General features: G+C 42.0%; 1 protein-coding gene across 1 annotated transcript in view; it reads right to left on the bottom strand.

Moving 5' to 3' along the window:
- The window catches only part of cpne4a (copine IVa), a 22,221-nt gene extending 3,390 nt beyond the window's left edge, over positions 1-18,831 (bottom strand). Inside the window, exons 1-15 of the mRNA XM_086078296.1 lie at positions 18,697-18,831; positions 14,102-14,297; positions 12,883-13,065; positions 12,733-12,804; positions 11,481-11,555; positions 10,974-11,057; positions 10,814-10,903; positions 9,228-9,326; positions 5,989-6,075; positions 4,446-4,505; positions 3,714-3,847; positions 3,482-3,536; positions 3,135-3,186; positions 1,386-1,519; positions 1,029-1,265 (exon numbers count right to left, since the gene is read on the bottom strand). Coding sequence (XP_085934422.1) covers positions 1,029-1,265; positions 1,386-1,519; positions 3,135-3,186; positions 3,482-3,536; positions 3,714-3,847; positions 4,446-4,505; positions 5,989-6,075; positions 9,228-9,326; positions 10,814-10,903; positions 10,974-11,057; positions 11,481-11,555; positions 12,733-12,804; positions 12,883-13,065; positions 14,102-14,275 — 1,536 coding nt within the window. The 5' untranslated portion in view covers positions 14,276-14,297; positions 18,697-18,831. The remainder of the gene's footprint in view (positions 1-1,028; positions 1,266-1,385; positions 1,520-3,134; positions 3,187-3,481; positions 3,537-3,713; positions 3,848-4,445; positions 4,506-5,988; positions 6,076-9,227; positions 9,327-10,813; positions 10,904-10,973; positions 11,058-11,480; positions 11,556-12,732; positions 12,805-12,882; positions 13,066-14,101; positions 14,298-18,696) is intronic.

Raw genomic sequence — 18,831 nt, 5'->3', positions numbered from 1 at the left:
ATTATTATTATTGTTTACTATCATAGGTGTAGCACAAAAAAAATAGTCTATAGTGAATGAATGATGATGACAAGAGGAAGACGGTCAGGAAACTAAACTAAAGCAAAAATGTATTTGAGTCGTGTAATTATTTTCTCTCTCTCCCTTTCTCCTCCTCATCGCCATCATTCTCCTCCGCCTCATTATTGTATCATTGCATTCTCCATGTTATCATTTTTCTCATCATTCTCATAATTTTTTCTCATCATCCAAACTCCCGATTTGCTCAGATTATCATCATTATTCTTATTCTCATCTACTCATCATCATTCTCACATCATTCTACAAATTATTCCTTCCTCATCATCGTAATTTTTTCCCTGAAAATGATTATCATTCTTATTATTATCCTCATCATGTGACACTCACATTCTTGAAGTTTCTTAAGGGCAAAAACTGCACGATGTCATCTCATCTTCATGCTCATTATCATCATCATTATCATTGTCAATCTCCTCATTCTCATTATAATTCTCATCATCCTCATTATCATCTACCTCATCCTCCTCATTTACATGTGTCAGTCACATGCTTGAGGTTTCTGAATAGCAAAAACTGTACGATGTCTTGACTATAGGTCCTCATCGTCATCACCATTCTCATTATATTTCTCATCATCATTCTCATCATCTTCATAATGCTGTGGCCGTGCGACACACTGCACGATCATGCTGGAAAGCGGACTCCATGCACTTGCTTATAAACGTGTGCACGCGTCGCTCTCCAGCGCCTCAATTTCTGCTTCTGCTATGTAGATCGTATGTAGATCGTTCTGAATTTAAAGGGAATGAGAGGAGCCTCCTCCGTTAGCTGGGAAGCATGTCGGCTGTGTTCGCGGCCACAACGATGGAAATACTCGTTTCTAATTGTGCGCGTCTATGAAAATGTCAAAAGAATGAAACCTCCATCTATGCACACAGCTAAAAATGGACCTTATTCACATTCTCATTCTCATTATCCTCATGACGTTGTGGTCATGTAACACTCACGTGCTTGAAGTTCCTGAATGGCACGAATTGCACGATGTCTCTGAGTACGGGTTCTCCTCTGAGGGACCGGAGGATGCCGTCGTCTCCGTCAAGCATCTGCATGTCTCCAAAATCTGCGTTTCCCACGCCCACGATGATGACGGACATGGGAAGGTGAGACGCCTGCACGATGGCCTCACGCGTGTCCGCCATGTCCGTGATCACGCCGTCCGTCAGGATCAAAAGGATGAAGTATTGCTAGAGTAAACGATAATTTCTATGAAGTGTGTTTAATGAGTTTAAATGTGTTTAAGGTGCGTGGATGGGGTACGAACAGAATACGTTAGCATATGGCAAGTTAGCAACCATGATATCTACCATGGCCTCTTTGGTGTGAACCTCCTGTGAGGCAGAGTTGGCCACTTTGTGTATGATAGGAGCGATGTTGGTGGGTCCGTAGAGTTGAAGTTTGGGAAGACAGGCCTGGTAGGCCTCCACCACGCCCTGGATGCCTGAAGGAACATGATAAACCCATGAGATTCACATGGCAAACACGTAAGAAGCATACAAGAACCACACGAGACGAAAATGAGCTGAAGTGAATGTTCATCGCTCCTCATGGCCTCATCTCACTTGTTTACTGTCCAAATTTAGTGAATGAATAATGATGCAAAAGGCACCGTACGTCCTCCGTCTGTGGTCAAGCTAAGTGTGATTGAGGCGGTCCATCTCCGAGCATGCCGCGGGGAGTCTCTGATGTGAGGGAACGATCCCGGAAGGAACGCTCGCTGTCTTAATTAGCGCATCAGCAGATGACCTTTAGCTGCAGGACGGGCTTAGCTGTTAGCTTGGTGACAGCTCTGACAACCTCATATTATCACTGAGGCGTAAAAATTCATCAACAACAAAACGAGCTTGAGAATCAGCCTCGTCATCATTCTCACTATGATTCTCAACTTCATGCTCTATCATTATCATCAGCAGATCAATATCTCATCATCACGTTAGTATTCTCATCATTATTGTCTTTATCATCATCATTATTCTCATCACTGTTATCCACGTCATCCGCCTCTTCTTCTCATTATCATGCTTGTCATCATCGTATCATCATCCTCGTCACATGATCATGATTCTCATCATTGTTATTGTCTTCGTCATTATCATGCTCCTCGCCATGTTGTCATCCTCATCACATCATCATTCTCATCATTGTTGTCATTCTCAGATTTTTTTAAAATTCTCATCTTTATCATTCTCATCGTCATTATCATTTTCTCTTTATGATTCCAGTTCTCATCGCCATCATTATCATCATTCTCAGTGATTCTCATCTTCACCATTGTGTCAGCATTATTGTCATTCTTATCATTCTTATCCTCCTCATAAGTATCCTCCTCAAATGCTTTATTGTCAGTATCATCCTCATCAATCACATGAGGGGAACGAAGGTTAGCCGTAGCAAGACGGAGTCACTGTGTGTGAATGGGAGAGACCCAAGTGGAAGAAGGGAGAAGAAACCAAGAAGGTGGAGGAGTTTAACTATTTAGGGTCAACAGTCCAGAGCAATGGAGAATGTGGAAAAGAAGCGTGTGCAGGCAGGCTGGAACGGGTGGAGAAAAGTGTCAGGTGTGATAGAAGAGTTTCAGGCAGGAGGTCGAGAGGAAGACCAAAGAGAAGGTTTATGGATGTAGTTAACAAGGACATGAAGGTAGTTGGTGTGAGAGCAGAGGATGCAGAGGACATGGTTAGATGGAGGCAACTGATTCGCTGTGGCGAGACCCCTGAAGGGAAAAGCCAAAAGGAAAAGAAGATCCTCATCTTCCTCATCATCATTTCATGAACCTCATCACATCATCTCCTCATTCTCACTTTCATTATTATTGTCATTCTTTGTCATTCTTACCATTATTATCATACTAGTAAATTGTGTTATCCTCCTCATCACATCAGGATTCCTATCCTCCTCCTCCTCATCATTATTCTCCTCATGATTGTCATGATCATCATCCTTATCATTATCATTATCATCCTCATGACACATGATTCCATTTCCGTTTCTTCTATGCATTCAGAGTTCTTTCTTTCTTTTTTATAAATGAAGTTAGTGAACTTCAAAGTACTTACCTGCACACTCGGGGTTCTCCTCGTTAAAATTCACTGCAAAGTCATGGGAGACCTTCAGGGGAGGAAGAGGAGTTAGAGGAGAAGTAAGGTGATTGGATGGACATAAAGCGTCTTTGATGTCTGCTTCAACTGAAAAAAAACTTCAAACATCAATGTCAACATTACTTTTTCATATTTTTTTCTTTCTTCTTACAGACACAATATTTGCCTGAGTTTTGTTGTACGCTCTGTTTGTATGTTGCTGCTCCATCTGTGTTTAAAGCAGCAGCTGTTTAAAGGTTAATTACCATTAGCTTGTCAATGGCGTATGGCATTGTTAGCATTAAGGTAACAGACTTTAAATGTACCTTGTATTCGGGCGGGATGCGAGCGCCAAAGCCGAACGCTGGGAACATTTTGTCACTGAAACAACAACAATAACAAAAAACAGGACAAACGTTGGGATTGGTCGCCATCGGAACTCATTCAAGATAGGCGATACAATGAATTTGTTTTTTGTTGATGCTTATAAGAAGCAAGGACTCAGTCAGCAAGCTCAGGTGCTAAGTCAGTTTCAAACTTTGATTGGTCGAGGCCTACCTGTCATAGTCCTGGCAGATCTCGCCCACAGCGACAAGCGCCTTCAAGTACTCATTGGGTCGATACGGGTGGATGTAGTGCAAAGAGCAGCTGTTGCGAGGATCACCATTGGATGCTGTGAAGTCAATTGCCACCTGACGGAGGGAGCAGCCAATCAGAAACCGAGATGTGTGACCTGTGATGTGTTTGGGGGCGGAATCTAACTTTGATGATAAAGATCCTGATTCTACTGTTAGTTGTGTTTACAATGCTTTTTGTTTTATTTTGAAATGCCTTCTGCCCTCAACCAATCAGCTAACTGAATTCACCATCTGCACTTCCTGTTTCTTTCATTGCCATGGCGACACAGAGCATCATCCATCCTCGATGCTATGAAGAGTCAGCATCAGCGTGACCGGTGGGACCGGTGCAACTACAGGCAGGGTCTGTCGTGGTCGCTAAGTGGGACACCGGGGCGGCGGGTTGGTGTTGCCCTGGTTACCGTTGCCGTGGCAACATCATCAGGACCACTCCGAGAACCCGAGTGCCGTTTTTTTTCTTGATGGAATAAGAAGCGGGACGCTGACCTGGATGCGACTTGTGGTGTGTGTGTGTGTGTGTGTGTGTGTGTGTGTGTGTGTGTGTGTGTGTGTGTGTGTGTGTGTGTGTGTGTGTGTGTGTGTGTGTGTGTGTGTGTGTGTGTGTGTGTGTGTGTGTGTGTGTGTGTGTGTGCGCGCGCGCACGCGCACTCACAGTAAATTGGATCTGGCAGCCCCCCATGATGTAATCCAGGAAGGAATGCATCTTGATGATCTGTGAACGCAAAAAAGAATATGTTAAAAGAATTTAAAAACTTTCATCGCGCGATTCATTCATCAGTGGGCTTGTTTGATGAGTACACGCTTCATGCACACGCCTGTTCTGGTCTGAGGGAATCATGGGATTTCTCTTCCACTTGTGCTATATTTAAGTGACTTCTGACCTCATTGCATGTCACTTTTATGTAAATTTTATGACAAAACGACCATGAAAAAGAGAAAAAGATGGAAATAAGGAGGAGCAGTGAATCTATGGGGAGATCTCGGTGGCCCCGCAGCCCCCCTGACTGCTCTGACATGTTCGGATGGACCAGAGCTGGGAGGAAGGGATGAGGGGAACAATGAAATAAGGGGAAGTAGGATTGAGGCAAAGAATGTAGACGGAAAAAAGGAAAAGCCCATGTTAGTGTCATTTAGAAGGATGAATGAAAGCACAAACGTAGGAAATGAAAGAAAAGATATACTGAAAGGATGAACGGACAAAAACAGAAGATAAATAACGAATGAAGGAATGAGAGAAAACAAGGAAAGATGAGGTCTGGGGGAATGACCGAGAAGGAAGCCACACTGGTGTGGCGAGGGAGATTGGGGGAAAGAGAAGAGCAAAAGAAGGGGAAGAAAAGATAGAAAGAAGAGATGAGAGAGAAGGGAAAGGAAAGAATGAGGAACTGGTGGTCTGGTGAGAAAGAATGGAGAAAAGAATATAGGAAAGAATGGAAGAGGAAGGAAAATGACAACAAATCAACAAGAAGGGAACAAAAGAAAGGAAAGAAAGGACGAAGAGAGGAAAAAGGGATGAGGGAGGAAACAGAGCAAGGAGGAAAAAGAAAAGAAGGAAAAGTCATAATGAACGGATGAAAAAAGAAGAAATTGATTGAAAAAGGATGACAGAATGAATAGACTCAAGAAAGGTTGAGGGGAGGGAAAGGCAAGCAGGAAAGGAAAGACGTAAAAGAAAACAAGGAATTACTTTACTATACTTAAAGCAATTCCTGATTGCTGTGAGGAGAAATGAAAAAAGAGAAGGAAAAGATGGAAATAAAGACTTAAGTCCCTATACACGTCATAGTGATTCGGGAGTAAGGAATGCATTTTACAATGTAAAATCTAAATCAAACCTTTACTACAATATATGGATTGCTTTATTGAACTATATTGTCCACTATAAAAAAAAAATCATAATGAAGTTGTTGCCTTGTTGTCCTCATTAAGGTCGGCGGCTGCTCTCATTCTGTCTGTTGGCTCCGCCCACATGGCGCTGGCTCATCCATCACACTTATTCACCTGCTCATTTAGACCGCCGAGCATTCAAGCTCACAATCGACAATCGCCAGCAAATGTGAGACAAACAACAGACCGCTTGCCAGTCGATGACAGCATTCAAAAGGTCATGTGTTCAAATGTTAGCTTGGACAGGAAGAGAAGAAATAGGAAGACTAAGAGAAGGGGGAAGAGGAGGAAGAACAAGTATTGTTAACCTTGCACTGGTTGAGGATGATGATGCCGGAGTTCTTGTAACCTTTCTTCTTCACTTTGTATTTGGAGTTTATGCAAGGCCACTGCACCTACGCACACACACACACGATCACATGACCATTTTGCAAACCTCAATTAAAAGCTCCTGCTTCCAGCTGAATGCTCGTTATTTCAGTGTGTAAGTGTGTGTCTGTGTCTGTGAGTCCAGCACGGTGTGTTTTGTTTCGCGAGGTTATGCAGCGTTTTTTCTTCATTGTGTCACTAACACGTCTGTCACCAAGCCACTCAACACGCCATGAGGAGGAGGAGGTAGACAGGAGGAGGCCAACAAATGAACAATAGGAGGAGGAAGACAGCCAACTAATTAATTGAGGAAGAGGACATAGAAATAAAGGAGGACTACGGGAGGAGTGGGGGGATAAGGAGGAGGAAGAAGTGTGGGAGCAGGAAGACAAAGATGAGGGGGAAAAGAGTAGGAAAATGGGGAGGTGGATGAGCAAGAGTAGGAGACCGAAGAGGAGGAGGAGATGGGAAGATGGGAAAGATGAGGAGGGAAAAGGAAAAGGAGGGAAAAATGGGGAAAAGGAGGAGACTAGAAGGAGGAGAGGACACGGAAGTAGACTGGGAGGAAGAGGAAAAAGAAAAGAAGAAAGGGAAGAATAAGAGGAGGAGGATACAGCCAAGGGTAGGAAAAAGGAAGAGGAGGAAAAGGATGGGGAAGAGGAGGACAAGGAAGAGAGGATACTAAAAGAAGGAGGAGAGGTGATGGAAGTAGTCTGGGAGGAGGTGGAGGAAGAAGAAAAGTAGAAAAAGAAGGAGAGGAGCAGGAGGAATAAGAGAAAGAGGAGGATACAGAGAAGAGGAGGAAGAAAAGGAGAAAGAATAGATTGAGGAGGGGCGAGAAAGACGAGGAGGAAGATGAGGAGGAGGAAAAAAGATTGAAGCAGGAAGAGGACAAGGAAAGAAGAAGAGTAGAAGGAGCAGGAGTAAAGCAGGAAGAAGAGTCAAAGTAGTAGAAGGATGAGTAGGAAAAAAAGAGTAGGAGGAGGAGAAGAAGGAAAACAGCAGGTGGTGGAAGAAGAATGGATGAGGAAGATGAGTAGCGGATAGGAGAAGGAAGAAGATAAATAGGAGTAGATAGAAAAAGGGTGGAAAGAGAAGATGTGAAGGAAGAGGTAGAAGAGTGGAGGAAGATGAAGATGAGTAGAAGCAGGAAGAACAGAAGAATAGAAGGAAGAAGAAAATGAGTAGGAGCAGAATAGGAGGAAGAAAAGGCAGAGGTGGACGAAAGAAGAGAAGAAGTATAGGAGGAGGAGTATAAGGAGGAGGAAGGAGAAAAAAGAAGAGGAGGAAGAGCAGAAAGATGATGAAAAGAAGGAAGGAAGACAAAAAGTTAAATGTTATGAGGACAAAGAAGAGGAAGCTTTTGAATTTCTGGACTGCCATGCAACACACTTCTCAAACCAAGTCTTCACAAACATTTAAAATTTGATGCAATTGTATTGACAATCTGTATTGTTTACTGTATTGTTTGTGCATGCAACATGAAAGCGTCTCCTTCTTAGCGGCTAATTGTTAGCATGCTAGCAGATCGTATGTGACATCGAGGACTCTTGGTGAAGCTACGGGCTAACGAGCTAGCTTACTTTGATTGTCAAAGCTGCGAGCTACTAGGCGAGCTAGATTTGACTGTTTTGGGTGTCACATTTTGGTCATTTTGTCAACACATCTGTTAGCTTTAATTATTTCCTTTCCTGAATGGCGGACAGCTGTGTGTGTTGTTGTCATTACAGGCTGGCTATAACTAGCTAATTGGCACTTCCTGTCTCTTGCTGGAAGCTTCAATTAGCGGCTCAGGTTTCGCTTTTTCAGCATCATCTGAGCTACTTTAGCCTGCTAGAGGCCACATGACTTCAACACTAATAGTACAATAAGGTTAGCTTGGCATTAAAAGACAAATCAGACACTGCAAGAGTGAGTCTCATTTTCTAATTGTGGCATAGTCTCATGCTAACATTGTGATATTGTTTCATAGATTAATGGTTTCATAACCTCATAGTCTTTTAGCCTCATCATCTCATGATCCATCATCCATCGCCTCATGTTGTCATTGCCTCATGGTACCGTACCGTAACTGCATTGGTCTCAAAGTGTAGTCTCATGGCCTTAATCTAATGGTCTCATTCTCATCTCCACATGGTATCATAGTTTCATGTTGTCATAACCTCATAGTGCGGTGTTCATGATTTCATGGCTTTGTGTTATCAAAGTCCTATAGGCCCATGGTGTGATAGTCTCATAGTTTTGTAATCTCATCCATTGCCTCGTGGTATGATAGCCTTATGGTATCATTGTCTCATGGCCTCGTGGTGCCATAACTTCATATCTCATGATTTTATCCATCGTCCTCAAGGTATCATGGTATCACATAGTCTAATGGTGTCGTAGCCTCATAGTCTCTCATTGTTCCATACGTTATCCCAGTCTGATGGCATCATGGTATAATAGCCTCATAGTTTCATATCTTAATTGCCTCATAGCGTCATCGCTCCATGGTCTCATAGCTTGGCGTTTTAGAGCCCAATGGTGTCATAGTATTATTGTTTCATAGCTTTATAGCTTTATGTGTTAAAGTCTCATAGGCTCATGATTTCATAGTGTCGTGGTGTCATGTTCTCATTGTTTCATAGTTAGAATGGTCTCACAGCCTCACAGCTTTGTAATCTCATGGCCGCATAGCCTCTCATGGCCTCATATAGTTGCGTCGTTGTCAGTGTGTGACTCACTGATCCGTTAAATTGCTTCTGCAGCTCAAGTTGAAGACGGATCACAAGTTTTCACGCTTTGGACTCGCTGGGATTTTTTGGTCTCCTCCAGGAGCTTTTTTTGTTTTGTCTTACTTTTTTTTTGGGTCTTTCACGGCGCAGCAGAAAGTTCGGAATAAACGACCCCCAGCACTCGGAGGAATTCCTCTATCAGCTCCAGAGACCAAAAACATCTGCTGTCAACGTATGGATGTCACTTTGCTCGCTCATCACGTCTGCTGTTTAAACACATGCGCGCCACCTGTGAAATAACTGGCCTCGTTTAATACTAAAATACATCAAGACAGTAAACGTTTAAACACAAACAGTATACCACTAGACTAGAGGGAGCTTGTGTCACTCTGAGGATCACTGTCTTTAAATATTGTCTTAAAGGTGAGGTTGTGCTATTTGCGGGTGTGAGTGATTTGAGGTACCTGTCGTCCCTCAATGGCACCCCGCATCTCTTGGAAGGTAGCCTCGAACTCTCCGATGTAGTCGTGTTTCCCGTTCGAGTCCCAGTCCCACACTGTGCACTGGGTGGTTACACATGCGCACGCGCGCGCACACACACCTTCATTAGCATCTTATTAACTATTAGCTTCAGCAGCACTTTTCTTGTTTTAACTGTGTTTCATTGATGAGAAAAAATGAGTGATGTCATCATATCCACGCAAGAAAATTAGATAATGAGTGTGTATGTGTGTGGGGCAAGCAGGAAGGAAGGAAGGAAGGAAATGGAGGAAAGCAGAAATGAAAAGGGAGAAAGGAAGTTGAGCAGGATGGAAAGAGAGGAAGAATAAAAGACAAGCGGAAGGAAGCAAAAGAATGAAGGACGAAAATGAAAGAAGAAATGAGGGAAATTTGGCTACATAAATAAAATATATAATTTTATAAAAGAAGGAAAAATGGAAGAAAGCAATTCAGGAACGAGACAAAGAGAAGAAGGAATTGGGAAGAGAAGTAACTAAATAAAGAAAGGAAGTTTAGGAACGAAGTGAGAACGGAAGAAAAGAAGGAAAAATGAATCAAAAAACGATGGAAGCAAACGATGGAATGAAGGAAGGATGACAAGTAGAAGAGGGAAGAAAGAGGAAACAATGAAGAAAGTGAAAGAAGGAGGAAAGTAAAAGAATATATGAAGGAAACAAGGAGGCACAGAAAGCAGGAAGGAAGGAAAGAAGGAAGAATGAAGAGGAAGGAAGGAAAGAACAGAAATATGTGGGTATGATGGAAAGAGGTGAAAAGGAAAGGAGGAAGAAAGGAAGGAAGCACAAAATAGAAATAAAGAAGGAAGTAAAATAGGGGAGGAAGCAAGGGTGGAAGGGAGAATGGAAAATTGAAGAAATAAATAAAGGCGCCTAAGAATGATGAAAAGGAAGGAATTAAGGAAGAAAGGAAGGAAGGAAGGAAGGAAGAAGGGAAAATCTAAGAAACAAAGCAAGGAAGCTAAGGAGAGAAAAAAAATGAGAGAAAGAAGGAAGGAAGGAAAAATGTGAGGAGCAAATGAAGGATGTAAAGAAGAAAGGCGGGACGGAAGGAAGTGCATGTTCCTGTTTGTGTAGGTGAGCGCCGTCACGTGTTAACGAGCTGTCAATGTGACGAGGACATCAAGTGAGTCAATTAGCCAGCAGCCCCGGCGTGCACACTCTCCTTCTCATTCTCTTTTCCCTTTCTAATCCGCTCCACTGTCTTCCAGCGTCAAATTTGCCCACTTCCACTTTTCACACACTCAATCGTCACTCCATCAGCAAAGTGCTAAAAATAAATGTTAGCGTATCCATGGCAACCACACAAACTCCACTAGGGATTCATTAATTTTGTTTGCAAAACATGAAAGATCAAAAACTCTCCTTGTGCACTATTATAATAAGAACTACGCTACCCACAATTCCTCGGTAAAGAATCACAATATAACACACGTGTTTCAAATCAACACGTATGACACATGATGACATCGCCACATCGAGAAGAAAGTTTTCATGAGGAACTTACGGGAGTTTGTGCATGTGTGTGTGTCTACCTGCAGCTTGCGCTCGTGGTCGCCATTACAGAGCGAGTTGAGGGAAACTTTGAATGTTTTCCACACGGGATTCAAGTTGTTCATCACCGTCTGATAACAACAGCACACGTGAGGCCATGGCGGCAACATAAGTGTGCGTGTTGTTAACGTGACTTCCTACCTCTGTTCTGTAGACCAGCTGCAATGTGGCGTCCTCATTTAGGCGATAGATTTCCAGGAAGGGATCCGACTTAGTGAAGAAGTCCTGAACGACACACACAAACATCGACATTTACTCAAATATGCGTTTCAGTAATGAGCCTGAGAGCATTTTAGTGACGCATGTGAGTAAAAAAAAAAAATCATTAGTGTTGAATGTTTCAGTAGTGTGAGAGCAATTCAATTGTGTGTATGAAAGCATTTCAACAATATTCATGTAAAGAAAATAATCAAGAGCGAGCATTTTATTCGTGTGTTTGTGAGCATTTCAGTTGTGTGTGTGAAAAAATTATGTAGTGTGTGTGTGTGTGTGTGTGTAATGTTGAATTATGTCCCTGAATGCCCCGCTAATGTTTGTTTGTAGTGTGCACATACGTGCATCTGTTTACGTATGCTTCAGTGTGCGTGCGCGTAATTGTGCGCGTGTTTGCATGTTTGTGTGTCCAGGTGCGCGTGTGCGCGTAATAACCTTGTCATCCAGCTTCCTGGCACTGAAAGAAAGCTCAATATAGTCGTCGTTCCCAGTCAGCTCCTCTGCTGTGATCTGAATACACACACACACGCGCACGCACACACACAAACTCGCGTTGAGGGCCTCATTATGTAGCAGCGATGCCAAATACAAAACATGCAGAGAACAAGCTGCTACCCGTAATCAAATTCATCATCACCATCACCTGAAACCATCATTATCATCACGATGAGCTTCTCTTCATCACCGACATCATCATCATCTTCATCGAAATGCACTGTTATCTTCCTCATCGCCCGTTGTCATTTTCATCATCTTCTTCAACATCATCATCATACTCAGTCAAAAACCTTATCATCACTTTCATTTTCTTCTTCATCATCATCATCATCGTCGTCGTCTTAACGTCATCAGCTCCATCAGCATCTTTATCGTCTTCATCAGCACTGCCTTCTTCATCATCCTTATCCTCATTTCTTTGTCAAAATCATCATCATCACCTCCATCATCCTTTTCTCTATCATCTTCATCATCATCATTTTATCACCAGCAGCTTCATCTTCATCATTGTTATCATCCTCACCTTCTTCATCATCTTAGCTACATTTTCTTCATCATCATTATCATCATTAACGTCTTCATCATCTTTGTCATCATCATCATAAACGTCTTCATTATATCCTCATTATCATCATCATCATCATCATCACTTTGGTGGTTGAGTATGAAAATAAAACCAAACATGAAGTCAACTAATGTACTGTAAATTTAATTATTGTCCTTATCTTATCATTATGCATGATAACCAAAGCGATGAATGTTGACATACAGATGAAGAATAAACGAGGTCGCACGATACAGTAGTGGTTAGCGTGACCGCTTTGCAGCCTCAAAAGTTCCCGGTTTCCCGTCTCTGAGCTTTTGTGCTTCAATGAAGACTTTAAATTGGTGCGAATGTGAATGACCAGTCCATTATTTTTTATGTATGATCCCTGTCATGTACTGGCGACCAGTCTATTTCTTATCTATTTGTGCCCTGTGACTGAGTGGCGACCAATCAAATTCTCAAATTATCTTGCCAAATGTCTGCTGATTGATTCCAGCTTACCTGTGACCCAAATAAGGACTAGCATTGTAGAAAATGGATGGATGATGTCATTATTGCAAATGATGATTTTGATGTTGATGGCGTCGGTGTCGGTCTTAACAGTGTTGTTGCTCATCACTAGGATGCTAAAAAGACGTTTACCGTGATGATGGTTTTTCCCACGTTGCCTCCTGGCCTCAGCAGAGCTTTGGAAAGTTTCCTGTGAGAAATGATCTGCACACACACACATTACCGTGAGCATAATCATTACCAACTGCCGCGTTTGAAATGAGCAAGCAGCCGGCCCGCTACCTGTCCGAGCGTGCACTCCACGGCGCCCAAGAAGTCGGCGTCCTTCAGGCCATTGAAGTTGCTGTTGTTAATGTCGTACAGCTCGAAGCGCAAACGCTGCACCTCCTCAAAGTAGAAGTCCAGCGTGAAGACTTTGGAGTAGGACGGGTTGATGCAGCTGCGCATCACCTCTGTGCGGTCCACCTGTGGGGCCACAAAAGGCTCGAGCGGTAACTCATTTGCTCCCCAAAACGTTAAAAAAGCTTTCTATTTTAAATATTATCATGGTCCCAAAAACGTTTTTTTATGTTTTTTTATGATAGAGCATACAGAAGGCTTTGATGCAGCCTCTGACCTGAAGAGGTCGCTTAAAGCAATGGTAGTTATTACAAAAAACGGCCAGCAGGTGGCAGCAGACTATAAGAGATCAACCTGGGTCATGTTGCAACAAGCTCTTTTTCCCACTGTTTTAAACTGATTTGTGAATAATGATGAAACTTAGCTATATTCTAATGCTAATTGCTGCAAAACGGAAACATATAGAAATATACTTTTCCATGTTTTTATAGCAATAGAACACAATATTGTGCGGGCCTTGCAAAATCAGTCAAAATCCAGTAAAACAGCCAGGAGCAAAGGGAGTTGATTCAGTGAAAATGGCTGGGACTAAATGAGTCAAGCAACAAGTGGAAAAAGTAATTATATAAGTCAAGTCCAAACCGAGTCAAAGGAAAGTCATAACCAAGTCTGAAACCAAAACAAGAGCCAAGTTTAGAACCAAGCACAAAAGAAAAAAAGTCAAAAATAAGCCAAAAAGGTAAAAAAGCAAGCTAAAATGTCAACGAACAAGTACACAATGCCAATAAACAATAACCCATTTAAAGAATATATATATATAAAAAAAGGTCAAATGCAAGTCAAAAATTAAGACAAAAACTTGTCATGAAGAAGTTAAGTAGCAAGAGGCAAATAAAAAAAACTGGGTAAAAAAATAGGTCAAAATTAGGTAAATAAAAACACACACACACACACACACACACAAGTAAAAACAAAGTCAAAATCCACGTCAAAAAATAAACTAAAAACTGCATTAAGGACCCAGTTAACAAGTCAAAAAGCAGATCATAAACAATGTCCCCCCCCAAAAAATAAGTACCAAACAACTGAAGAGAACATCTCAAGTCACCCCAACAAACACGTACATGCACGTGCGTGTGATGCGGTTGCCGTGGCGACGCACCTCCATCCACTGTCCGTGCGACTGCATGTTGAGCACGATGCAAGGGTCGGGTTTGGAGAGAGCGTCGCGGTCGCTGATCCCTTTGCATGTCAGCCTCAGCTCCACTTTGGTTAGGCACGGAGACTCCAGCAGACCCAACGAGTCGCACGCTGAGTCGTAGATGTCGCTCATCATGGTGGCGGAACTGGACAGAAGTCTGCGTGGGAAAGGCAGATGTCACGTAAACGACCCATATGTTGTGTGTGTGTGTGTGAGCGTGCGAGTTTTGGGTTAGTGTCTGTGTAAGCATTATAAAACAATCTGTGGTAATCAGACGCCACACAGGAAGTCATCATCCTCCATTGACAACTTCCTGCCCACACTGAAGCTCGGGTTACGCACAACATATCACACAACGTGTTATATGTGAATGCTGATTACTCCATTTTTGGGCTATATTATGCCCTGACATTGACTGGCACACTCTTCTTCAGTCTTAATCACTCTTTAACCCGCACACTCCTAATCACTCCTTACCACACTATCATAATGTATCACTCTTCATAGTTATATATCACTCTTCATCCGTCCTTGTAAAAACTGTTTATCACTCTTCATCAATCTTCTTCACCTTTAATCACTCCACATCACATCTATACCTACACCATACTTTATCACGCCTCTCTTTTTCACTCTTGTGTTCATTGTCACTCCTATCACTATGTTGTTCATCAAGTCGTATCTTTATCACTCCTCGTCATTCTTTATCGCAATCAAAAGGATTTAGCACTCATCACCCCTCACAATTGACCGGTCTTGATCACTCCTTATTCTCATTGTCAGTCCTGTTACTCGTCATTATTCCACATTTTCATCATTTCACTTTTCATCCCTCACTCCACGTCACTCTGCATAAATTGTTGGTTCTTTTCCCCAGTTCTTAACACTCTGTATCACTCCTACTGTCCTCTTTCATTTACGTCATTACTACGCATCACTCTTCGTCACTCGACACTCCCCATAAATCGTTTTCACCCTTGACTCCTCATCACTCTTCATTCCTACATTCCAATCCTGATCACTCCTGATTATCACACCTTACTCTTGTTCATTATCCTTCCTCACCACTCTCCATCGCTCCTTATCACTCATCATCGTTGGGACGTTCTATCACGTCGGAATTCTCACTCATTCGTCCCGGCCATTTCTCATCACTCTTCGTCACCCTTTTGGTCCTCCTCACCCTTCTTGCCACTTCTCTCCTACTCTCGCACCGCCATGCTTCATCAGTTAACATCATCTTTTTAACTTTTACAATTTTTGATTTGTTGTTACCCTTAGTCCTCACGAGTTACTCCTTTCACTCCACAACAGTCATTACCACTCTGTATCACTCCTCTTGGTTCCTCGTCAGTCGCACTATGAGTCACACTCTTTATCATTCCTGAATACACTTCACCCCTCTCCGATCACTTCACGTTTCGGCATTCTTTTTCTCTCTTGATCGCTCCTTGCCACTCTTTATTACATTCATCACTTTTCAAAACTCACTCTCCTCATCACTTTGTATCACTCTCTCATCTGCACTCAAGAATTTTTCACTTTCATTTATTCTCTTTTTTTTTTGGGAGTCCACGTTTAACTCGAATGTTTCCTGATGAAATTATTGAAAGCCAAAGTAAAGAGTCAAAAAGTAAAAGATCATGACACTAGTTTGCCATAGGAAGTGCTCAAAAGCAGCAGACGTCGTTGCCCTCAAGGTAAGCCTGGAGGACGAACGCTTCAAGGTGGTGAGGTTCACGAACGTGTGTGAATGTGAGCCGAGCAGGTGCATGCTGGGAGCGTCAATGGCGGCCCGCTGAGGCTTTGCGGCGGCTGAGCAGTCAAGCGGCGGGTGAACGCTCCCGCAGGCGGAGCGCTGACATCCTGCGGCGGATTAAAAAGCACCGGTGACATCACACACGACATGGCTAATTATTGTTGTCATTCAACACCTCCCAAAAGGATTGTGGGTAAATGTTTGAACTCGTCACGTCCAGACTCTTTGTCGCGCTTTGCAAGCGAGAGGACAAACGTGGAAGTGCGGCTACTAATCATATCAAATGATTAGCTGCTCAATTTGTTCGACAACGCAATTCCCAAGAATCGGGTATAGCGGTTGTACTTGTAGTTCAGCGAGAGCTTGTTAGCTTTTGCGCACAGCCTTCTCCCAGTAGTTTCCGAATAGGGGGGGATGAGGACTGTTCGACAGGGGCAATGTTTTTTTTAACCAGCTCAGAGCTTAATGCCATTTTCACTCTGACGCATTTACAATGACATCACCTCACCAATAAGCGTGAACGTGATTGGTTGGTAGAATCCAACTCTATACCATAGGCCAAATTTATACCGTCTACCGTGTATACTGCAAAACCCTACATATATGGTGTTGGTAAAACAACAAACACTTGAAAATGACCATATATGGTCATGTGAAAGACGGCAAAGACAGCAAACACATGAATATGACCTGATATTCATGTGTCCATGTCATATACATGGTTATGTGAAAGATTAAAAGAAACATGAAAATGACCATATATGGTCATGTGAAAGACAACAAACTCAAGAAAACAGATATAGTGTATATGCTTACAGGAAAGAAAACAAACTCGTGCCAACGACCATACTGTTTATATATGGTCATGTGATCGACAACATATGAACTCAATGACCATGGAAGACCGAAACAGAGAACGGAAGCAGAAACTTGATACGACAAAACCATATTGTCTTCACGGCCATGAGGATGATGAAGACGGGTGATAGAAGTAGAACAACACACAACAGCGCGAGCCTGTTGTTTGCGTGTGGATCGATAAAGCAGCACACAGTCAGTCACCTGAGCCACTTCCTCACCATGGCAGGTCATGTTATCGACATCAAGTGTAGCATATATATATATATATATATATATATATATATATATATATATATATATATATATATATATATATATATATATACACACACTTATACTTGTACTTATCGAACAACTATGCTATGTTACAAGCAGAGGTGGGAATAAGTCACATACGTATGCAAGTCACAAAGTAAGTCTCAAGTTGTAACCGTCGAGTCTCAAGTTACTATGGGGGAAAAAAATAAGCAAGTCAAATTGAGTTGCCACGACATTTAAAGCAATTTGAATCAAGCAGTCGTGACATGGTTCGAGCAAGTTGTAATTCAAGTCTTTAAATCCTGCTCAGTCACAACATACAGTATATTGGGATGATAATACTGCATATTAATATTATTAATATGAAATATTTTTTCACTGATCGTACTGCAAAAAAAAGTGCATTATGCTGAATGTGGGAGTAACCGAGTATAATAATCAGATTTTAAAAAAATACATATGTTGTTTTTGGTGCCAAACTGTTTTCCAAATGTTTTAGTCTATGTAAATCGTTATCTTTGTGCACTTTGTAGGTTGTTTTATTTATTTATTTTAAGTTGAATGAAGTTGACTTTTGTATTAGTTTACCGAGCATGGTCACATCAAATATGGCGGACAAGCTCACAACCAGAAAATGACTGAACTGAACCACGTTTGAAATGAACGGTTCAGACACTTTTCATAAACTACCCCTGGTTATGTTACTTAGCTGTACTTAAATGTTCACATTCACGCTGCAGTTTTTACCGGTCCAATGCATACCAGTCTTCTTATCGCTAACTAAACTGTGACGTTCACTTACCTCTCTTTGTGGGTTTTTGTGGTAACAAATGAGCCAGTAGCGCAGCAGAGTAGTTTACAATGAATGCTTAATAGTTTACTATTAGGCCAAAAGTGGCACAAGTAGTGGGTAAAACATGACTAGTGACACACCATCATGTTACTAGTCTGCTGAATTTCCTGCTAACAAAACACTTACTAATACACGGATCTTAAGATGCAGCATAGCAAGAGCATCAAATACATAACTCAAACGGCTTAATGGAAAGCTATCTTCTCCATGCACTGATGCACCTTGTCCTTACGAATAAAAACATTCAGCGCGCTGATAAAATGACCATGGTGCACTAGTAGAATAACTGATTTTTGTTTTCCACTACTGCCTTCTACTCATGAATGACATTTCTGCACAGAAATTGGACAACTTTGACATAGCCTATGTACTATTAATGTTATTATTAGTGAGGCAAATCTACTAGTGGGCTTTTTGCTATTACGAGCAAGGGCCAGGAGGCCACTAGTACAGCACGGTAGGGCACTAGTAAGGTTTAATTGCATACTAGTAAGCCAAAAGTGGCACTACTAATGGTAAAAAAAAGAAGAAGAAAAAAATCGTTTATAGTCCAACACAGTCCGTCCGCTAGTGCATTGAATTATTTACCAGTCAAGATAAAGAGCTTGCTAGTGCATTGGCATTAAGGATATCAAATAAATTATCAAATGGCTTTCCGTACACATTCACATTCATTCATCATCAATATTAAACATGCAAAAGCTCTGAGAGGAAAGACAATATGCGCTTGTTTCTTTGTGAGGAAGAGGATGAGAAAGATAATAGGATGAAGATGGAAGTGTAGGAATGTCAGGCGGAGTTTTGGTGGGTTTTTTTTCTTTTTACCTTTAGCGGTCAGATGCGTGAGGAAAAAAATTGAGGAAGGCGTCACAAAGTTTCGGCTTTTGGGATTTCAACTGACATCAGCGCCGCACACCTTCATCCTCTGCCTCTTCCTCTTCAACTGCTTCTACAGCCTCC

The sequence above is a fragment of the Leptonotus elevatus genome, chromosome 6 (assembly GCF_054856555.1).
Source record: "Leptonotus elevatus isolate MCC_2025b chromosome 6, RoL_Lele_1.0, whole genome shotgun sequence".
NCBI lineage: Eukaryota > Metazoa > Chordata > Actinopteri > Syngnathiformes > Syngnathidae > Leptonotus > Leptonotus elevatus.
The sequence above is the reverse complement of the archived record's forward strand: the minus strand, read 5'-3'. Positions and strand labels throughout refer to the sequence as shown.